General features: G+C 39.2%; 1 protein-coding gene across 6 annotated transcripts in view; it reads left to right on the forward strand.

Moving 5' to 3' along the window:
- KIZ (kizuna centrosomal protein) overlaps positions 1–24,216 on the forward strand; it is a 151,074-nt gene extending 126,858 nt beyond the window's left edge. For 2 of the 6 annotated variants that reach the window (XM_042464693.1, XM_042464694.1), the window contains 2 exons: positions 20,230–20,273; positions 22,358–24,213. In XM_042464693.1, coding sequence (XP_042320627.1) covers positions 20,230–20,273; positions 22,358–22,461 — 148 coding nt within the window. In that variant the 3' untranslated portion in view covers positions 22,462–24,213. Of the gene's footprint in view, positions 1–10,753; positions 11,100–20,229; positions 20,274–22,357 lie in introns of those variants that run through there. The other 4 variants (XM_042464691.1, XM_042464690.1, XM_042464692.1 and 1 more) reach the window with 4 other exon arrangements.
- Positions 24,217–24,493: the final 277 nt, after the last annotated feature.

The following is a 24,493-nucleotide window of genomic DNA, read 5'->3' on the forward strand; positions in this document are numbered from 1 at the left end:
GTTTTTTAAAATGTTGTCCACTGCCCTGAGCTCTTTGGATGAGTGTGTATTAAATATTTTAATAAAAGTGTAAGCTAATCTAGAACATTTGCAAAATATGATGAATTTGGGAGAATGCCAGCTGCTGCTGTATCACAGTTATGGTGCCCAATTTTTTCCCGATTTCATTAGTTAAAACAGTTTCATAGAATCTCAACATTAAACAAGCAGAAGAATCTCCATGATAGAATCACTTATTGTTATTGCCCGAGTCTAACTTCCTAAATCCATGGTTCTCAGAGCAGTTTTGGCTACCCAGATGATGGGAATCATAGGAACTACTATTTGAATTAAATTGTAACCTCCTCACTCAATAATATTCACAGGACACGGAGTGACTTGACCTGCTTCTTCTGAACATCAGAGGTCCCCCTTTCTCTGAAAAATAATTCCTGAAACTGAGTTGAGGTAAGCAAATGTTACAAGGTTTCTAGTTGCTTCCCTTTATAGGATATCATCGAACTACAGTAATTCATTTCACCAAGGACCATGCACACTGTATGAACCACCATCCTATTTTAGCCCTACTGTCTAATTTAATTTGCTCCCACACACTGCATCAAAGCTCTTACACTGAACAGAGTCCCATTGCAGCACTCTAAAACTCAGCCTGGATTTATCCAAATTTTGTAAATACATAAATCATGAACCTTGGAAGATAGTACAATGAAAATGTAAGTACAAGAATAGGATATTAAAGACATAAAATATTTATTGTGGCATAAGCTTTCCAGAATATAGCTGGAATTTTGTAGATGTGAAGTTGAATTTCTTTGGCACAACATTTGGAGAATGTTGTATATGGAAACTTAATAAATACAACACTCAAGGCAGAACTGAAAAACTACCAATGGATTTCAGTACTAGCAAGCATAACATACAAAACCGTAAGCATCTCTCAATATATTCCTTTTTGTAGGATACATCTTACTATTTCAATAGAAGGCTTGTATTCAAACTAGAGTAGGGCTAGAGGTATTTCTGCAAAATGTTCACTTAATGTTATGATTTACATCTGCCTTTAAGAACAACAAATCCTGATAATTTACAGGCAAAGTAAATGTATTCATGTAACCACCGTGAAACAATATTTAACTTAACAAGTCTTCTGACTGAGAGATTTCAATTATTTTGAAACAGCAGTATTTAATAACACGTACACATTTCATCATATATACCACCAATAAATCTCTTAAAAACAATTGATAATGTTCTCCCTCCCTGGTGAATTGCTAAGATCTATGTTTATTAGGAGACATGACAAAAAATGGCCCTGACATTTGCTGGTGAGGCATACATATAAAAAAAAACCTAATTTCTGATTGTTAACACATACATCCTATTTGCTTAGTATTTAAATACGACAATTACTAATTGTATGAGTTTTCAATTAGCAGCCACTGAAAGTGGAGCATGAGCCACTGTGACTGAGAAAAAGCAGGGTTTAACTCCTTGCTTCTAATGATGCAAATCTCCATAAAATGGAAAGTTGCACTTCCACTTCAAAAAAACTGGGGAGGGGGGGTCTAAATGGACTGCAGTGGGAGCACTAGGGCAAATAATCCTCACCTGGATCAGGGCCTCTAATTATTCCTCACCTCCACCCCCTTTTAAATTAATCTAGTGTAAAATATTCAATAACAGCATATCTGTTGGGCCTAAAGGGGGTCCAGTCAAGTATTATATGAAAACACGGTCCTTTTAGAACAAGAAAACCTGCATTCAGTGCAACACATCATACTGTTAGTTCTCACTCCAAATCACTATGGATTTCAACAACACACAGTGAAAGGGATTAAGTTTAGTTCTGAATATGTAAACTAATTTATTACCCATTTACAGAAGATACATTTGGAAACCCCGCAGGGAGGGAAAAAACACACCGAGTGATCTGGAGTAAGATATGGCTAAAAGGGAAAAGTACACAAAATAACACTAGGCCCTGTCATTGCCTCCTGATCTTCCTGTGCATGGAAATACTGCCAGAGGATCTTTAGTGTAGGCTTCAGTCATAGAAATCATCAAATCACTCGTATGTGAGCAATGCACTTGAGGACGCAGATGCTTCAATTTCAGAGTTGCTGTCATCAGAATCACACCCAGAAAGCTGGAAACAGGATACAGAGAAGAGAGACAAACATAATCATTTAGATAAAGCATAATATTTAGAATATCCCTAGTTTCTAATATACAATAAGAGGAACACAGAAAAGATTAAATAATATTAAAAAATGAAATACTTATTGATCGTAATCTAATTGTAGAAGAATTCCTCTTATCAGCCCCTGAGTGGCCCCAGCCCAGTGAGCCTTCCCATCCCAGCAGTTATGCACCCAGCCTCTTCTGCCTCACACTTTCTTTCTGAAATTCTTACTGAGATTTAGCAACTGAACATTCAGAGAATGAGACAGAGATAGCGAGGGTATATGCAGAAGCTAAGGGGCTTAACTACAAGGCCGGCTACAAACGGTGTCTTTCAAAGGAACTACATCCGGGAGACTTCTGAAAATCTCCCCTTTCCTCACCAAATCAATAGAACAATCACAAGGTTCTAAATTGGAGTAGAGATCTAAGGCACAACATGGTAAGAGCTCAGTAGTTTTCCTGGAGTTTCTCTAATGCAGCGCAAACTCTCTCTGAGCAGATCTCTCTAGCAGGACAGATAAAAACAGACTGGGGAAAAGTTGGGTGTTGGTATGGTGGCCAAATTCCCTTCAGTCAATAGTCGAGTGAGCTCACTCCCACTTATTACTCATGTCTCTCCAGGAAGTCACAGGAATCTTCCTTTTGTCAATACCATCATAGTTCTATGTACTCTCTCTACTTCCAGTATGTTCATGTACTCTGTGTGTAAGCTTGCTTTTTGTGTTAACTACCATTAGGTCTGCTTTGAATATGGTGGCCCTATGAATGACAGAGACTCCAAATCACCCTATCATCAACTGACCTGCCCAGGTCCTGAGACCAGGGCCATGGCTTCCTTCAGTGATGGCAAACCTATGGCACGCGTGCAGGGTGGCACTCAGGAGTCCTCTCTGTGGGCACATGTCCCATCGCCCCAGCACAGAGTTTGCAGAGTTTGTTACTAGAAAGCCAGAGGGGACTGGCACTTTGCAAAATAAGTGGGGTTTGGATTGCAGTTTGGGCACTCGCCTCCAAAAGGTTCACCACACTGGCTCCTTGATTGAGTCTTCATCTGTAATGAGGTCTTCCTCTTTTTACTGCCTTCTCCTAACAAAGTATTATTGGCTTTTCTAGTGAGTCATGTCTTCTCACTAGAATCCCATTTTTCCCAGCTCAAGCTTTATTGCATTTAGCGTGAACATGCTACTACAAGCCAACACCAAAGTCTGTGTTTCGCCAGTCCCTCAATACCATCCCCCTAATCTTGATGCTGCCTAAATATCTTCCAGTGACAAAGGATGAGGAAGAAAAGTAAAGGCTAACAGATGTTTAAAAAAAAAACCTTTGGAAAGAAGCTTCTTAGAATTTGTTAATTGAGGTAATTGCCTGTATTTAGCTATACAAGAATACTAAAGAACACAGAGGAAATTGGACTCTAGCTGTGTCAGCTTTTTCAGATGGTGAAAAAGCCTGTACAGAATGAAGAGCTGCCCAGAGATCTTTCCAAAACCAGAGTAATAGGCAACAAAAGGGCAATAAGGTTCAATGTTGTGCACACTGTATACAAACAACATCCCTAACTTCACATGTCCATACTCCTGGGGCCTCAGTTACTGATGATTTCCAAGCAAGGATGTCATGGTGAATACTTTTTGAAATCTCAACTTCCTGTGGCAACCAGTGGTGAAAAAGAAAAAATCCATGATCTGGAGAGGCTGGGTAAGAATTAGCATAACAAATATGTGTGTGGTTATTGTTATACTGTAATCTGGACTATTATGCGCAGTTTTGGTTGCTCATGTTTCCAATGATATTGCGAAGCTGGAAAAGATGCAGAGAGCAGGTCAAGCAGCTGACCAGCAAAGTTGGAATATTTCCATGATGAAAAGCAAAATATCTTGGCAGCTTAGAAAAAATAAAGGGAAGATGTAGAACTGTGTATGGTGTGCAGAAAGTAAAGGAATTTCTCCTGGTTTTTATCCTGAAACTTGCACAGCAGATTCAGGACAAACACAAAAAGAACTACTTTTGCATGTATACAAACTGAACATAAGAGGGATTGGTACAGATGTGTGATGACCAACTGGCTGTATTTAAAGATGCCCTTAAAAGTGTACTGTACTGATCTGACAGAAGACAGATCCATCTATTATTCTCGTGGCAAAAACAGGCTGTCCTTGCCCAGGAAAGACACTCTCTCTGTATTCCAGTTACTATGCTAAAGGGCAGTAGCTTTCTGGTTTGTTTGGGATTTCTCAGGAGCATCTGTCTCTCTGAGAAACAGTGTGGTGAAATGGTTTGAATGCTGGACTACAATTCTAGAGACCAGGGTTTGAATCCCTTGCACATCCTTGGGACCCCCCTGGTGACATTTGGCAAAGTAACACTCTCTCAGCCCTGAACAAATCTTACAAAAAAAAAAAACCCTTATTGGGCCACTGTAAGCAGAAAACTAGTTGAAGGACAGACGACGACAACCACACCAACAACAAACAACAAGAAACTATCTGTCTCTCTAACCATGTAAGCATTACGATGCTAAGTTATGTAGATCCTTTGGGTTGGTCCAACAAGTCTCTTATGTTCTTAAAGACCTTGCCAGAAAGGATTGTGGTAAGGAAATGGGGAAATGGCAATCCAAATTGCTTCAGTCATACAAATTATGGTGGACTACTTTGGATTATTGTAGAACAGTTGTCCGTGGTTTGCACCCATAAAAATGTTTAAGAAGGGTTAGCAAAACAGACATTCACCCATGCTCTGAGGACTACACTAACACATACTGAATACAGTATGAAGCAGAATGCTGGGAGGGAGGGAGGAAAGGCGGAAGAGGAAGTGACGAGCAGCAAGTCAGCTTGAAAGCATCTTCAGCTTAGAAACCATTATCTTTTGTTGTTCGACTGTAAGCTCCGAAAAAACATTGATAATAATAATAATAATAATAATAATAATAATAATAATAATAATAATTTTTATTTCTTTCCCACCTCTCCTCAAGGCTTGGGGCAGGGTACAACATGCTAAAATATAAACTATATATAATGTTCAACTTGTATGCAGAAAACAAGTTTTATATGTATTATAAAATCATAGAATCAATGGCCATATTTTAATGATTTTGTATTATTGTATTTTAACTGTTGGTTTCACACACACACACGATATCAACAGTTAAAATACAATAACATAAAATCAGTCTCTGACAAATGGCAAATGTGTAAGGTATAATGCTAGGAAATAGTGAACTTAGTGTAAGAATCAGCCACTTCTACCCATGGAGGATTGTATGGTGTCATTATTTAAGTAATTATTCATTTGCTTGTTTATAAATATTTATAAGCCACATTTTCAACAGTAGCAGTACATTAAAAATTAGATGAGTCATTTAAGCCATAGGAAACAAATGGTTACCAAAAATCTTTTTGAATACTACAACTAAAGGGCCCAATGTTACATCTCTTGGGAGGAAGTTCAATAAAATAAAAGCCACTACTAAGAGGACCTTGTCTTTAGTATTCACCAGTCTAACTGAACTTAAAAGTGATCCAATAAGCAAGACTGCTGACATTAGTCTTAAAGTATGGGCAGCTTCATATTTGTATGGATTATCCTTAACATCAACTGGTTACAAACCATTTAGGGCTTTAATAGTGCGTAAAAGAATGAGACTCCAATATAGGGAAGGGAGTATATACAATTGGGCCCTTCCCTTACCACGGGCGTGCACCCCATTACTTCTTCTGGGGCACGTGAGGGCTTTTTCTGGCGCAGCTTTCAGCGTATACTGAAAGCTGTGTAAGGTGCGCCCATGTATAACATGGGCACACTGTATTCTTGTTGTGTGCCTTCAAGTCATTTCTGATTTACAGTGGCCCTGTCTCAAGGTTTTTTTGGCAAGATTTGTTCATAGGGGAGTTGCCTTAGCCTTCCTCTGAGGCTGAGAAAGTGACTTGCCTAAAGTCATTCAGGGGGTTTCTATGACCAAGAGGGATTCAAACCTTAGCCTCCAGAGTTGTAGTTGTGTTCAAACCACTGCACCATGCTGGCTCTCTGAGAGACAGATGCTCCTCAGAAATCCCAAAACAAAACCAGAAAGTTACTGCCTTTCGCATAGTAACTGGAATTCCAAGAGAGCATCTCTGAAGAAGACTGCCTTAGTGGTACAGTGGTTAAATGCCAGTACTGCAGCCACTCACTCACAAACTACAACGTTGTGAGTTTAAGCCCAGCCAAGGGCCCCAGGTCGACTCAGCCTGGCATCCTTTCGAGGTCACTAAAATAAGTACCCAGCTTGTGGGGGCAATTAGCTTACAGTTGTAAACTGCTTGGAGACTGCTTAGTGCAGTATGAAGTGGTATATAAATGAAGCTGCTTTTGCTATTTCTATTTTGCTTGTTATAGATGGATTTATTTTCTCTCAAATCTGTACAATCCACTTTTAAGAGCAACTTTAAATACAGGCAGTGGGCACTACCACAGATTATACCAATGATCCAGGTCACCCAGTAGATTTCTATGGTTAAGCATAGAATTGGACCCCCTGGTCTTCCAGAATTCTAGTCAAACACTCAGACCACTACATACCATGCTAGTTCTCCTGTTGCAATTCCTTGCATCTCCCTCATTGCTAAAATGCCTAGATTGGCACAGAGGAGCAGGGAGTGGGGAGGAGCCACTAGCTACTACCTTCACACAGAAAGGGATTCTGCTTTCTGCCTTGGAAATAGAAACCACGGTCTATCCCATGCTGCAAAATGTTCAGATCTGCCCATCAAATTGTGTATGAAGAAAAAATATCCGTATAAAATATACTATTTGGTCCCATGCACACCACAGCTCTTACATTGTACCTCTATATGCTTACTGTTACTGTCTTACTGAGCAGTTCCTCTGCCTTCTGAGATTTCATCAACTTTTGTTCACATCTTTCCAAGCATAGCATGGAAACTGTTACACACCCAAAGGCTAGAAACTTTTTTTTCCAATTAAGATTTATAGGAGGTTGATTTCTGGATTTTTGTTCTTTATGCAAATTCACAATATCCATGTAACTCTGAACAAATCTTGGGTGATATTTCTGTATGAACCATTTGTCCCTCACAGAATAGGGCTTCACCAGTTTTAGTGCCAAGACTCTGGAGTTCCCTGCTGTAGAGGCCACAAACCAACCTTACAAGCTTTTAGAAGATACTTCAAGACAATCTTATTTTCCAGATCTCTCCAAAATTTATTAGAGCTTTCTTTTGGGGGGGGGGTGTTTGTTTACATCAGAACACCTTCTTTCCCCCCCTTTTTTTGTTTTTGCCTCTCTAATCTTTAAATGTGTTTGTGGGCTTTGAGGTTGTTTCTGGGCTTTTATTTGCATTTAAAATGCTATTACTGTTTGGTTTTGATTAATTGTATAAACTGTATAAACATATTGTTACAAAAGGTGAATGAAACACAGAAGGCAGAAGCATAAAATCCTCTTTTGCAAGGTTACTTATGCAGTCCCTCTCCCCTTTATGTCTTATAAATAATTCCATTCCTTCTGATCAGATCCTCAAATAGTGAATATTTGGTAGATAGCTCCATAACCTAATACTTTATTGGACACTCTTGTGTCAGTTAAATAAATGCAAGGGAACCCAATTTTGGATAAATTGAAAATTAACCTTCTAATGAAATTTATATCTTTGAATGTGTATTCAGGTTATATTATACAATAATGTAAGAAATGTTGGAAAATACTACCCAATTAAGCATTCTCTTTAACCCCCTTCACACATTTGCTGTTAGAACAATGGGGCCTTACACAGTAAGAGTTTCCTGCATGCCTCTACTGTCTACATGCTGTCTCTAAAACTTTCTCCATTTGCTCATTCACTTATTGTGGTGATGTATCTAAACAACCATGCCATGTAACCAGAAGACCTTCCAGGTGTGTTTGCAAGCACATAAGATGCCTTCTTCTCTTCCTCCTCGCTTGAGAGTGAAGGTCTGGATGAACGGCTCCTCTTCTCATGCAGTTAGCCAGGGATTAAGCACTGCATGTCTTTGAATGTACCTTTAAATGTAATTATGAAACTTGCATGCTGCCTGTTTGCCTTACTTTGCTAAGACTGGTCTCAGAGAGATCTAAGGGATTCAGCACTTCTGCTGTTGAACTCTGCTAAAAGAGATTGAGTCTTAATTGAACCAGTCTTCATCTTTCCCAGAAGAAGGGATGTCACTCTGGGAATCTAGTCCAACATAAAAAATGATAATTAAACAGAACTTCGCTAATGTTTTAAATGATGATTTTAATAAGTCAAGTCAACCATGGGGAGCATTAGAATGCTTAACTCAGTCCTGTCTTCTTATAAAGATACCACATGCCACCATGTTCTTAAACACCAGTTTGTCAATTTCAGATTTCATTTTACCTCAGTATTTTAAAATGAAATGCATGAAGAAGACTGTTTAAAAAAGTTAACTTGTTTGGTGGGCTGGAAAAGTCCATGCCTATGTTTGTTTTGTCACCAGCAAGTTTTTCGGTGCACAAGAGCTTTTCCTGAATATCTCCACAGCTTTTCCAATGTTTCCTTACAAGCATATGCTAAGTTGAGAATGCAGCTTTCCAAATACTTTACTCGATCCGCCTTTTTTCACAGTACAGAAATGATACTCATTTAGGCATTATTAGTCAGAATTATTCTGAAGCTATTTTATTTATTTACACTGCTCCCTCGGGTTACGAAATTAATTCGTTCCGCGCCCGCTTTCGTAACCCGAAAAGCCTTCGTAAGCCGAATTGCCATAGGCGCTAATGGGGAAAAGCCACGTTTCGTGCGAAAAAGCGCCGAAAAGCACCAAAAAAATTTTTCGTAACCCGAAAAACATTCGTAACCCGGAACAATTATTTCCAATGGGGATTTTTCGTATCCCGGAAATTTCGTAACCTGGGTATTTCGTATCCCGAGGTACCACTGTAATTGACATTCCACTTTTCTGCCAAACATTGTACTTAAGGTGACTATCAATATTAAAATATAAATTAAAATACTAACACTAGGCAAGTATAAACATGAATTTAAAACACAAAACCTATAGATTTCTTTTGAATAATGGCGCCCATTTTATTCAATTTAGTTTAATGCTTTAGGTTAATGTAAAGGAAAAAAATGTGTTTGCAAGTTGATGGGAGGACCACAGAGAGGGAACCAGATTAGTTTCCCTTGGCAAGGGAGTTCAAAAGCCTGGGAATAGCCACTTGCAAGGCCCTTTCTTGTTTCCCAAACAAAAGTGCCTCTGATGGTGGTAGTATCAAGAGAACAGCTTCTTTTATAGATCTTTAAACCTGATGAGGTTCATATGAGACAGTCTAGTCTTGCAGAGAGCCTGGTCTCAAATTATATGCTGCTTTATAGGTCATAACCAAGCAATTTAAACTGAGCTCTGAAATTGACCAGAACCCAATTAAACTGTTGTAAGAAATGAGCTGTGTCCTTGCTATGACTAGTTCTATATCCACATTCAGACTGTAGCATTCTGGAACATCTGACATTTCCAGACAGTTTTCAGAGGCAGCACCATGTAGAACATGTTACATTAGTGCTAATGGGATTTGGCTAAGGCATGTATCACTGTGATCAGATCAGACATCTTCAAGAGTATGCACAATTGGTGCACCAGCCTTATATGCACAAGTTTACTCCTCATCACTTCCAAAACCTGGGCAGTCAGGTTTAGTGGAAAAGGCAGGAGTACAACCTGAGTCTTCAAGGGAATTGTTTTGTCCCAAGAGCAATGCTATGGACTTTGGGTGTAGTAAGGCCTCTGGCTCTCGGGAACACAGCCAGAACAAAAGACTTGTCCACAAATTTCTAAAGTTTCAAAAGCTTTACTAGTTATAAACACAAATAACACAAAACTGATTTTTTCTTAATAGTCCTTCCTAAATACCTTGCTCCCTTCTTGATGTATTCAATCTTTCTTTGAGGACTATCTTTCTTCCTTTGTGGACTTATCTTTTTGTCAAAGGAAAATACTCTCTCCAGGTCTGACTTGGCTGAAATCTTACTACACACTGAAACTTAGCTAGAGGGAGACAGCATAAGACCCTGGGATTTCCCACAATCCTTGTCTTTCTTAAAGCTATAGATCTGTATTTTCCCTTCTAAACTAATACAGTGGTGCCCCGGGATACGAAATGATCGCGTTACGAAATTTCCGGGGTACGAAAAAGTTAGATTGGAAAAAACTGTTCCGGGTTACGATATTTTTTTCGGGTTACGAAATTTATTTCGGCGCGAAATTCAAACGCAAAGCGCGGCTAGCGGCTTTCCAGCGCTAACGGAAAGCCTTTTCGGGTTGCGAAATTACCGGGTTACGAACGGAACGGCGGAACGAATTAATTTCGTAACCCGAGGTAGCACTGTACATAGAAAACCTATTATAATCTTAACTAAATATATGTCTCAAGAGCATCAAAGATGCTCTGGAGGCATGACAGGAATCATGATACCATTGAACACAGGCTGAGACCCTATTCCCTGAGCTGTCTCTCAAATGACAAAGCATCCCTTTTTTATTCATATTAGGTTTCATTTTGTTTTCCTTCCACCAGGTTATTATTGACCTCAGAGATTGAGAATTATAACAGATTCCTTGGATTTAGATAGAAGAATGAGATGATTGGATGTTATCAACAGATTACTGGTGCTAAACCGAAACCTCAGTCTTTCCTAGAAGTTTCATATATATGTAAAAGAAACCAGAGGACAACATAAAGCTATAAGGAACACCATAGACCATACATAAAGTTATCATGTAAAGAAATCAGAAGAAGACTAGGAATGGGAACGGCAGCCATGAAAGAGCTAGAAAAGATTGTGTAAGGCTGTACAGCTGAACCCTAAAGTTAGAATTGTCCATGTATGAATGTGAGAGCTGGACAGTGAAGAAAGTGGATAAGAAGAAAATAAATTCATTTGCAATGTGGTGCTGGAGAAGAGTGCTAAGGAAACCATGGGTCCTTGAATAGCACTAACCTGAAATTTCCCTGGATGCCAAGAGGATCAAACTGAAACTATCATACTTGGATCATATCATGAGAAGGCAGAACTCATTAGAAAAGACAATAATGGCACTGTACAGAGTGCCAAAAAGAGGGGCTGGGGAGACGCCTCTCCTTGCTCCCCAGCAGCACTGTAGCAACCAAATTGCACGGCGCTTGTGCGCTGCAAAAAAAAGCATGCTGCCCCAAAGTGCCAGCGATGGTGCAATGACGTCCCAGCAGTGCAGCGCTGTTAGGATGCTGCACTACTGGCACGTCATCGCTGTGCGCACCATCTGGATGGTGCCGTGCAGCTGTGGCATGCCCATGATGTACTACCCTCATGGGCACGCCGTAAAGGGCCCATCTATATTGGGCCGAAGATAGTGTAGCAGAAAGAGAGGAAGGCTTGGAGATGTCTTATCCACAGGGTTGCCATGAGTCATCTTCAATGTGAGGGCAGTTAACAACAACAAATAGGCCATATGGCCATGGTGTCAAACAAGAATCCCTGAGCCCCATTTTCTGACTGTGCTCCTTCAAGAAGGAACAGAATCACTATATTTAAAAAAAAAAAAGGGTTTCCATGTCCCAAGATGTAAAATTTCTAAAAAATTTGAAGTCACAGGTTTCCATGGAAAAATTAGGAAATTTGGGAGAATATTGAAATATGTACAATACATATTGTTTTCTAAACCTAAATTTATTTTACTGCCTTAGCAACACAAAATGCTTGATTCATAATTAGTATGCAGTTGTACTATTCGGCATATTTATGAAATTTTAAAATGTGAAAGACATCAATAGAGGTAAGCATATCCTTGAAAATACCAGCTGCATGCGTCTCTAATCAGAATCATTTTCTGAAAGATGTTCTGAAACTCTGCATGTTGTGGAAAGAGTGAACAGGGAGAGGTTTTCTCTCTCTTGCCTAATACTGGTGTCATCCAAAGATGTTAAATGGTTTAAGATTCAGAACAGAAAAAGGATATAACTTAAGTACACAGTTACCAGAACATGCAGTGATAGCCACAAACATGGATAGTTTTAAAACAGGATTCAACAGGTTCATGGAGGACAAGGTTATCAACAACTACCAGTCATGATGACTATATATTTACCCCCAGTAAATGAGGTCAGTGAAATAGTGTTATCTAAAACAGCTTTAGTCAAAGAACTGAAAGATAACAGATAAAAGTCAATGAAGTGAGATCTGATTGGATGAAGTGTGTGTGTGTGTGTGTGTGTGTGTGTGTGTGTGTTAATTTTTCTCAGCTTTTGCAGAAGTTCATAAAATCTGAAGATGTGGAGATGAAGTCACAGTGGCCTACCGGGATTTTTTCTGGGTGTCCTTTCCTGCAATCTGCTTTGTTCAAGTCTCTGTATTTGAAGGTGAATGACCAAGACAGATCTGGATTTTTGTTGGTCTACTGCACACCCTGCCATTCAACAATCTTTTTCTTGAGCTAGCTAAGGTGGTATTGGAGTATTCTTGACTTGTTGGTTTGGGAGATTTCAACATCCATCCTGAAGCTGTCCCATCAGAAGGGGCTCAGGACTTCATGTCTTCCTTGATAACCATGGTTCTGTTTCAAGTGGTGTTTGAAGACACTTTAGATCTTGTTTTCTTTGCTGGATAGTACGATGGTGAGTTGAGAAGCCTTCTATAGTTCTACTGCCATTAGACAGGTCACTGTATGGTCAGATTTAAACTTACTAGACTCAGAACCTTTACAAAAGTGGGGAACATATCAACATTGTACACCCCAGGAGAATGGCTCTAAACTGTTTCCTGATTATTCTTAGGGATTTTCTTGTCACCTTGGTGGCAATTTACTGAAGCTCTATCTGATCTCTGGAATAGAGAAATGGCCAGAGTAGTGAACATGATTCTTCCTGACCATGATAATTCCTGAACCCTATTATGGAATGAAGCCAAACCAGCCTCTTTATATTCAGGATAACTAATGGCAATGAAATGAGTGAAACAGCAACTAGAGTGATGTTGACAGATATCTCAAAGTAAATTTGATGAAGCACAGACCAGGGACGTAGCCAGGATTTTGGGAAGGGGGGGTCCAGACTAAGTGCCACCATTTTGAGAGGCTAAGAGCCCCCCCCAAGACACAAAATGTAGGGAAAATGTAGGACATGATGCACGACAAAATGTAGGACAAATTGTAGGATGTTCAAAAATGGAGAACACACCCAACTAAAAGCCAAAAACATTAATAAAAAAAACAATATAAATTGATGTTTCTCAGTCATGCTCAAATGGAGAACATTTTAACATTCTTCCTGAATAGGAGGTTGGGATATATCTTTGTGTGTTAGACTAGGAGGAACTTCCTGAGAGTAAGGGCAGTTCAACAGTGGAACACACTCCTTCCTCAGAGTGAGCAGGATGGACTGCTAACAACAAATACAGTCGGTCCTTCTTATACACTGATTTTTTATACACGGATTTAAGCATACACGGTTTGAAAATGTTCCAAAAAAATATAAATTTACCTTGATGTTCCATTTTTTATTAGGGACACCATTTTGCTATGTCATTATACTTAATGGGACTTGAGCATACGTGGATTTTGTTATACACGGGGGATCTTGGAACCAAACCCCAGCGTATAACAAGGATCCACTGTATATATGTCCTATAGCAAATCAAGCCTGAACTTTCCCTAGAAACTACGATGACTAAATTGTACTTTGGCCATATCATGAGAGGACATGACTCACTAGAAAAGACAATAATGCTTGGTAAGGGCGAAGGCAATAGGAAAAGAGGATGACCATATTCCAGATGAATAGACTCAATCTTGGAAGTCACGGCCCTGAATCTACAAGACCTGAGCAGGGCTGTTGAGGATAGGGTGATGTTGACATCTCTCATTCATAGAGTCACCATAAACTGAAGCTGATTGTGCTCAAATGGCCCAAAGAGCTTCAGCAGGTTTGCAGAATGGGGCACATTACAGGGAGGAGTTGTCTTCCTTGATACAAGAGCTCCATGGGCTACTGGTCCATTTCCAGGTACAATTCAAGTTATGGTCTATGAAAACTGATATAGATCAGGTTCAGATATCTGGAGGACCATGTGTTCCTATATAAGCTTGCTCAAGCTCCTGGGTCCTGTTGGTTCTACCAACTTCACGGTCACATCTGATGGAAACACAGAAGTTCCTGTGCTGGCTGCTCCCAGGTTTCAGAACGCCTTCCTTAAGGAGGCTAGGTTGGCTCTTTGCCATCTTTCTGTTAGTAACTGAGAGTTTTTCTATTCTGGCAGGCTTTTAGGAACTGGTTGCAAGAGCTTTTAATAATGTATGTTTTATTGTCTTTTATTTGTGTCTGTGTTTGTTTTAAAAGTTTGAATTCTGGGGATAGTTTAATTGCATTATAACAACTTTTTTGTATATTTTCCTTATATCTTATCTTTATTTAATTTTTTCATAAGCAGCCTTGAGTCCCAATCCTGAGCAAAAAGTGGGATGTTAATAAATAAATAGCAACAATAGCAACACTCTTTTAACTTAGCTTGTTTCTAATGCAGCCCATAGACTGCTAAATAAAGAGTTCTGGCTTATTGTGCCATCTTCTTGGTGAGTATCATTTCACATTTTTAGCCAACATGGTCTACCCAATTATTATATTATACTAATCATTATTCCTAACAACAGAAGTGTTGCTTTTTTGAAAGGTCTTTATAGTTGTTCTGTAACAAGCTTGTTGGGATTATAACAACAGTTTCTTTCTCTTGTTTATTATCATTTAAAACAAGGATAGGGAAAGTGTAGGCCATGCCCCATTTTGCAGTCCCCTGACAGCCTCAACTCTCTTCCTCCAAAGGTTTTAAAAATCTGTTTGGCAATTCTTTTGGCCCTAAATGGCTCCAGACTGCTGCCAAACATGGCAGTTCCCTGCCCATGCCCAAAAATCTGCCAACAATGAAACCAAAAGATGTGTGCTGTCACTTCTGGATGCATTGGGAGAGTGGATGTGGTCCCTTCACAGTGTCTGAGTGTGTGTGTGTGTGTCTGAGATGGTCCACACGTTTTTATTACAACACAGGCTTGTTTCAGTTTAAAATGTAACTTGGTATAGCGAATACTTAGAGTTCCAACATATAAAATAATGAGGGAATTAAATTGTCATTTATCATATTCAGTGCTTCTTGACCAATTTGCTTTCCTTTCCAAATGATGACAGTGAAGCGGCGATTGGATTGCTGTATCACTATATATGTGACACAAGCTCTACATCTATTTTCCACTTACTAATTCTGTGTAGCTCTTGAGCAGACATCTGGAGGCAGTTTGGGAATGAATGAGAAACAAGCTGAAACTTAATTCAGACACAATAAATTGTAAGGAAGCCAGAGAGAAAGAGATAGGTATTCACCTAGTTTAACCAAACAACAATAAAAACATTCATTCCATTTGAAAGGGCAAGTTCACAGTTTGAGTGTCCCCCAGATGTGACACAGTCTGTGGAAGCACAGGCAGTAGTGGTGGATATGAGCACCTCTTAGTAAGAGGCTGTACTTGTTGCCATAGTGTCTCTGTTTTTAGACCTCATTTTTCTTGCTCTCTTTGTTCTTGTCCTTGATGTTTAAGGGCTGTAATCTTTAGTGCTTGTTTTAATACATTTGGTGTGCTATTTTGAGAAAATATTTCTATTTTGGATTAAAAGAAATTATGAAAATAAAATTATTGTAAGCTTAAACTGAGAAAACAAATTCTGACAGCACCTATCTCCTTTAGGCTGTTTGACAGCATAAGAGTAATTTTCTCATTCCAGTTTGCAGGAAGGTAGTGGGTGTTGCATGCAATAGAGTGAACATTTGGGTAGGAGCATAAACAGATACAGAAAACCATTGAGCTTTCTTAAAGGGAGGCTCCTCTTGATCTTTGGTGGGAAGCCTGAAGTGTGTAGACCTAATTTCATGTGGCATTATCTAGCTCTCAAGAAACTTATAGGTCTGTCCTTGCTTCAATGTCTGGGAATCACTTCCACATATATGGACACGCACACAATACAGAAGGGGTGGACAGAGAAGGGATAAAATGGCACAAGGATGAAGGAAGAATACAGTTATGGAATAACATCCACATTTAGCTTGGGGTTTAGTTATCACTGGCTACAACCCCTGTTTGACTTTTCAAGTAGGCCCACAGCCTCTGATAGGAAAGTTTGCTACTCTGGCAGTCATTACTGAACACTCTTGCCCACACAGAATGTCCTGTTAAGATCAGGGGCCTGTGTCTTTGAACACACACATAATATAAAAAACCTATATTCAATAGGGAAAACACTTTATTTTTCTTGCTAAATGTTCTGTGGGGGCCATATAATGAAAAGACATGTACAGTTGGCCATCCACATTTGTGGGTTTAGCCTCCATGCATCTGATTATTAACGAGTTTGTCTAAAGAGGATTGGGAAGAAGAGATGAACGAGAAAGCAGGCTCCTTTCATCTATTGTGCTCAGTGCTTTTATATGCACCCTAGCTGTGGGAGAAAGAGCTGATCAAAATTCAAAATTACCTTAAAAGATTAGAAAGCTGGGCCAAAACTAACAAAATGAAGTTCATCATGGAGAAATATAATAAGGTACTGCATTTAGGGTGAAAAAATGAAATGCATAGATATAGGATGGGGGACACCTAGCTGAATGAAACTATGTGTGAAAGCGATCTAAGAGTCCTAATAGACCACAAGTGGAACATGAGTCAACAGTGTGATGCAGCAGTTAAAAAGGCCAATGTAATTCTAGACTGCATCAATAGAGATATAATGTCTAGATCAAAGGAATTTATAGTGCCACTCTATTCTGCTTTGGTCATCCTCATCTGAAATATTGTGTCCAGTTCTGGGCACCACAATTCAAAAAGATTGTTGACAAAATAGAGCTTGTCCAAAGGATAGCAACTGAAATGGTGAAGGGTTTGGGAACCATGCTCTATGAGGAGTGACTTAGGGAGCTGGGTATGTTTAGCCTGGAGAAAAGAGGGTGAAGAGATGATATCATAGCCCTGTTTAAATATTAGAAGAAGTATCATATTGAAGATGAAGCAAGCTTGTTTTCTCCTGCTCCAGAGTATAGGACCCGGAACAATGGATACAAGTTACAGGAAAAGAGATTCCAACAAAACATTATGAGAAACTTTCTGACAGTAAGCGCTGTTCAAGAGTGGCACACACTCCCTAGGAGTGTGATGGAGTCTCCTTCTTTGGAGATCTTTAAACAGAGGCTGGATGGTCTTCTGTCAGGTGAGCTTTGATTGTGAGTTCCTGCATGGCAGGGGTTGGACTGGATGGCTGTGGTCTCTTCCAACTCTATGCTTCTAAGTCTTTTCCTTGGGGGAAATTATGGAACTTAGTAACCGTGTAGCTTGGCCTGGAGTTACTAGACTTATTGATTAGGAGCTTTCTGAAAACCTGGCTTGTGCAGGAGGAACTTTGAATTGCATCTCATGAATATGTTTCACATTAACTAAGGATTCAACTTGTTTAAGAAGACGTACTGCAATATTATTTTCTATATTTGAATTTGCCTTCCATTTTCTCGCTGTAGTGGTATTATTTGCCTTTAATTATGAAACAGCAGAGTGTCAGGTCACAATGTTCTTGATTGTATTTGCTGGCTTCTTAATGTAAACATTAGCTGTCATCAAGCTTTTTACCTGTTTTCTCCTTCGACTCTTTTTAATTTGCCAGTGCATTTTGGAGAAGCCTGTGCATCACTCCTCTTTCAGAGAGCCTTGTGTCAAATAGCTGGCTCAGCGTACACAGACATTACAGTGAACTGATCTTTCAAGTGAAAGGATGGGTAGTGCTGGTGGCTGTGGGATTATAGATCCCTTCTTGGAGGGATGCATCACTAGAGCCAGAGTAACCAAACTGTTGGTACTGGGGTTGAGAGTATTGTTATTTCTCTCCAGTCCTAGTTCACTAAGGAGCACAGTGAGTACAGTGCTAGATATGGGGATTTTATTATTCACAGCACTCACATGTGTCTGTCACTTTTGTTGGATCAAAGTATATGACTTTTATGAAGTCTGGTCCAATACAGATGGTGCAGAAGCGCCATCCTAGGGCCAAAACTAGGGCTGGGGAGTGCACAGCAATCATATGCTCCCCAGCCCTAGTTTGTATGGATGGCACCATTTTGAAGGCGTGCCGTCCATACACAGCATGGGACGATGGCATCACACGCACCACCTCCACACGGACTGACCCATGCGTGACATCACTGCGCCACTGGAGGGTGCTTGCGGTGCCCTATCTGCGGCATGGAAAGGATTCCCAAGGATACCCCTTTTCCAGGCCATGGGGAAGCGGCGTTTTGCCGCTTCTCCGTGGCCTGGAAAAGCACTGGATTGGACCCACAGGGGCTGCTAGTGTATTGGGCCATCTGTATTGGGCCTCTCTTTCATGAGACCATTTCTATCTAGTCTAGCCTCACTTTTCTGTTTATCTCAGACAAGCACATTTTACTTTCATTTCAGTACCTTCCAAAAAGCCTCTCCTCAGGATCTGGGGACCTTCTCTAAAGGCCTGAGATATGGTGTGGAGCTCTGCAGGGGAAAGGGAGAATGACCACAGATCAGTTTAAGAAGGTCATGCATAAAGGTCAGAAGACTGTTCTAGTTTACTTTTCAAAAGGCAGAGTGTGCTTGGAAGCACTATTGAGAGGCACCAGTATTTTGTGTGCACTGATTCAGGCCAACATGTATTATAATTTTAAAGCCAGTATTTACCAATTAATAAAACAAGCTTGGAGACTAGAATGGAAGTGTTTAATGTTCGTCTTAACTACTTGAGTAGCCTCTGTCAGAGAATATCATCTTTCCAATATAAAATCTTCCACATTAAATAAGATGAAGGTCCATTTTATTTTTCGTCATTTATCACAAGTCATTTAATAGAATAGTTAATTCCTGACATCACTGCCCCTTGTGAGATTATTTCATAGCAGCAAAGCAGCAGCACATTACACATGTGATACACAAAAGACTTCACTCACTCTTTCACACACACAACACACACACTCAAAAGATCAAAATGATTCTAGCTTGTTTGCCAGATTCAAAAGGGTCTGTGATGGTGGAGGTATTCATTTTGTATTCATAAAATGGTGACTGTATTTGCATCAAAGTAAATCAAAAGCAGCTGAAAGTTTATATCGTTAACATAGACAAAGAGGACCCAACTGTTGAATCCTAGCAGTACATACTCAAGCCAGGGAATAAAAGCATAGGACTGTGGGTCTAGAGAGAGAAAACTGGATTTTCTTGTAATATATTTTAGAATCTAAATTATTTACTTTTCCAAAGCTCCGGCATTTTTAACAAGGACATTCAGAGCCATAACTTTCCAACTGTGAATTAATTTCAAAACCCTTTCATGCTACTAACAGAACTGTCTTTCAGGGGGAGGGGGGAAATCTATTTTCCTACAAGATCAGATAATTTTTCTGGCATGCACATTTTAAAACTGTTTACAGACTTACGTTTGTTGTTGATACTAATACAAAATGTCATGTATTAATATTTTTATAGTGGTTTTTCCCCCCCTGGAGCACGATTTAGCTTATATTCACATACACCACCGTGTTTTATCTTGTGTTCCTATATATAATATATATGCCCAGTGGCAGATTTATATTTAGAAATCTGTTTGTTTGTTTTTTAAAAATAAATAGAGATACTTGTAAACCTGCCCTAGGAATAGAATGGGGAAGTTTTGTTGCTAATATCACATATGTTAGTCAATAAGTATCTTTCAGTTTTTTTCCTTGGTTGAAAATAAAATACTGTATACTGCAAATATACAGGCATGTTTTTTCTGAGCTTACAGTCGAACAACAAAAGATAATGTTTTCTAAGCTGAAGATGCTTTCAAGCTGACTTGCTGCTCTTATAGAATTTTTTCCCTCAACTTCCAAGCATTCTGATTCATAACTGTATTCAAGTATGTGTAAGTGTAGTCTCAGGAGCACTGAGGTGAATGTCTGTTTGCTAACCCATTCTTAAACATTTTTATAGGGGTGAAAACCAAAGGAAAACTGTATCTACAATAAAATCCAAAGGTAAGTACACCATAATTTGTAGTGACTGAAGCAATTTGGATTGCCATTTCCCATTTCTTACCACAATCTCTTTCTGGCAAGGTCTGTAAGAACATAAGAGACTTGTTGGACCAACCCAAGGATCTACATAACTTAGCATCTTAATGCTTACAATGGTTAGAGAGACAGATAGTTTCTTGTTGTTGTTGTTGTGGTTGTCATCGTCTGTGCCTTCAACTAGTTTCTGACTTACAGTGGCCCAATCAAGGGGTTTTTTTGGTAAGATTTGTTCAGGGGCTGAGAGAGTGTTACTTGCCAAATGTCACCTAGGGGGTCCCAAGGATGTGCCAGGGATTCAAACCCTGGTCTCTCGAATTGTAGTCCAGCATTCAAACCATTTCATCACACTGTTTCTCAGAGAGACAGATGCTCCTGAGAAATCCCAAACAAAACCAGAAAGCTACTGCCCTTTAGCATTGTAACTGGAATACAGAGAGAGTGTCTCTTGGGCAAGGACAGCCTGTTTTGCCACGAGAATAATAGATGGATCTGTCTTCTGTCAGATCAGTACAGTACACTTTTAAGGGCATCTTTAAATACAGCCAGTGGTCATCACCACATCTTGTACCAATGTCCTCTTATTTCAGTTATGTATTACACGGCAAAAGTAGTTCTTTTTGTGTTTGTCCTGAATCTGCTGTGGCAAGTTTTAGGATAAAAACCAGGAGAAATTCCCTTTACTTTCTGCACACCATACACAGTTCTATTATGTCTTCCCTTTATTTTTTCTAAGCTGCCAAGATATTTTAGCTTTTCATCATGGAAGATATTCCCACTTGCTGGTCAGCTGCTTGACCTTCTCTGAATCTTTTCCAGCTCTGCAATATCGGTTGAAACATGAGCAACCAAAACTGCACATAATATTCCAGATTACAGTACAACAATAACCACACATATATTATTATGCTGATTATTATGCAAATTATGCTAATGTGAAGTTAGTGATTTATTTATTTATTTATTTGACACTGTGCACAACATTGAACCTTATTTGCCACTTTGTTGCCTCTTCATCTGGTTTTGGAAAGATCTTGCAGCTCTTCGTTCTGTACAGGCTTTCACCATCTGGAAAAGCTGACACAGCTAGAGCCAATTTCCTCTGTGTTATTTAGTATTCTTGTGTAGCTAAATACAGGCATACCTCAATTAACAAATCTTCTAAGAAGCTCCTTTTTCAAAGGTTTTTTTAAAACATCTGTTGGCTCTTTACTTTTCTTCCTCATACTTTGTCTACCTTGTCCACCATATGTCAAAGCAGACCTAATGGTAGTTAACAAAAAAGCAAGCTTACACACAAAGTACATGAACATACATATTCGGAAGTAGAGAGAGTACATAGAACTACGATGGTATTGACAAAAGGAAGATTCCTGTGACTTCCTTGGAGAGACGTGAGTAATAAAGTGGGAGTGAGCTCAGCTCAACTATTGACATAAAGGGAATTTGGCCACCGTACCAACACCCAACTTCCCCAGTCTGTTTTATCTGTCCTGCTAGAGAGATCTGCTCAGAGAGAGTTTGCGCTGCATTAGAGAAACTCCAGGAAAACTACTGAGCTCTTACCATGTTGTGCCTTAGATCTCTACCCAATTTAGAACCTTGTTGATTGTTCTATTGATTGGGTGGGGGAAAGGGGAGATTTTCAGAAGTCTCCCAGGATGTAGTGTCCTTTGGAAAGACACCGTTGTAGCCGTGCCTTGTAGTTAAGCCCCTTAGCTTCTGCATATACCTCGCTATCTCTGTCTCATTCTCTGAATGTCAGTTGCTGAATTTCAGTAAGAATTTCAGAAAGAAAGGTGAGGCAGAAGAGGCTGGGTGCATAACTGCTGGATGGGAAGGCTCACTGGGCTGGGGCTCACTCAGGGGCTGATAAGAGGAATTCTTCTACAATTAGATTACGATCAGATAATTATTCATTTTTAATATTTTAATCTTTTCTGTGTTCTCTTATTGTAATACAGTATTAGAAACTAGGGATATTCTAAATAGTTATGCTTTATCTAAATGATTAATGTTTTGTCTCTCTTCTCTGTATCCTGTTCCAGCTTTCTGGGGTGATTCTGATGACAGCAACTCTGAAATTGAAGCAGCTCTGCGTCCTCAAGTGCATTGCTCACATGACGATGAATTTGATGATTTCTATGACTGAAGCCTAACACTAAAGATCCTCTGGCAGTATTTCCTATGCACAGGAAGATCAGGAGGCAATGACAGGGCACAGTGTATTTTGTGTACTTTTCCCCTGTTAGCCATATCTTTACTCCAGATCACTCGGTGTGTTTTCCCTCCCTGCGGGGTTTCAAATGTATCTCTGTAAATGGGTATAAAATATAGTTACATATTCAGGAACTAAGACTTATCCCTTTCAACTGTGTGTTTGAAATCCATAGTGATTTTGGAGTGAGGAACTAACAGTATGATGTGTTGCACTGAATGCAGGTTTTTCTTGTTCTAAAAGGACCGTGTTTTCATATAATACGTGCCATGGACCCCCTTTAGGCCCAAACAGATATGCTGTTATTGAATATTTACACATATTAATTTAAAAGGGGGGTGGGAGGGTGAGGAAATAAGTAGAGGCCCTGATCCAGGTGAGGATTATTGCCCTATGCTCCCACTGCAGTCCATTTAGACCCCCCTCCCCAGTTTTTTGAAGTGGAAGTGCAGCTTTCATTTTATGGAGGATTTGCATCAGTAGAAGCAAGGAGTTAAACCCTGCTTTTCTCAGTCACAGTGGCTCATGCTCCACTTCAGTGGCTGCTAATTGAAAACTCATACAATTAGTAATTGTCATATTTAAATACTAAGCAAATAGGATGTATGTGTTAACAATCAGAAATTAGGTTTTTTTTATATGTATGCCTCAACCAGCAAATGCCATGCCATTTTTTGTCATGTCTCCTAAATAAAATAGATCTTAGGCAATTCACCAGGGAGAGGAGAATCTTATTACAATTGTTTTTAAAGAGATTTATTGTTGGTGGTATATATGATGAAATGTGTACGGTTATTAAATACTGCTGTTTCAAAATAATTGAAATCTTCTCAGTCAGAAGGACTTGTTACAGTTTTAATATTGTTTCACTGTGGTTACATGAATACATTTTAACTTTGCCTGTAAATTATCAGGATTTGTGTTCTTAAAGGCAGAATGTAAATCATAAACATTAAGTGAAACATTTTGCAGAAAATACCTTAAGCCTTACTTCTAGATTTGAATACAAGCCCTTCTATGTGAAATAGTAAGATGTATCCTACAAAAAGGAATATATTGAGAGATGACTTACTGTTTGTATGTTAAGCTTGCTAGTACTGAAATCCATTGGTAGTTTTTCAGTTCTGCATTGAGTGTTGTATTTATTAAGTTTCCATATACAAACATTCTCCAAATGTTGTGCCAAAGAAATTCAACTTCTACATCTACAAATTCCAGCTATATTCTGGAAAGCTTATGCCACAATAAATATTTTATTCTTTAATATACCTATTCTTTACTTACATTTCATGGTGTACTATCTTCCAAGGTTCATGATCTATGTATTTACAAAATTTGGATAAATCCAGGCTGAGTTTTAGAGTGCTGCAAATGGGACTCTGTTCAGTAGTAGAGCTTTGATGCAGTGTGTGGGAGCAAATTAAATTAGACAGTAGGCTAAAATAGGATGGTGTTCATACAGTGTGCATGGTCTTGGTGAAATGAATTACTGTAGTTCGATGATATCCTATAAAGGGAAGCAACTAGAAACCATTGTACATTTGCTACCTCAACTCAGTTTCAGGAATTATTTTTCAGAGAAAGGGGGACCTCTGATGTTCAGAAGAAGCAGGTCAAGTCAACTCCTGTTGTCAATATTATCTGAGTGAGGGAGGTTACAATTTGTAATTCAAATAGCTTAGTTTCCTATGTATTCCCATCATCTGGGTAGCCAAAAACTGCTCTGAGGAACCATGGATATTATTATTATTATTATTATTATTAAGCTTTATTTATATAGCGCTGTAAATTTACACAGCACTGTACATAAAATCATTTAATTAGACGGTTCCCTGCCTTCATGCTTACACTCTAAGAAGACACGACACAAAAGGAGAAGGGAATGGTTGTGGGGAAGGCGATCAGTTCCAGCATTCTTCTCTCCCTCTGAGGCCTGGACCAAGGCAGATGGACAGATGGAGGGTTC

Source organism: Sceloporus undulatus, chromosome 4, assembly GCF_019175285.1.
Source record: "Sceloporus undulatus isolate JIND9_A2432 ecotype Alabama chromosome 4, SceUnd_v1.1, whole genome shotgun sequence".
NCBI classification, from domain to species: domain Eukaryota; kingdom Metazoa; phylum Chordata; class Lepidosauria; order Squamata; family Phrynosomatidae; genus Sceloporus; species Sceloporus undulatus.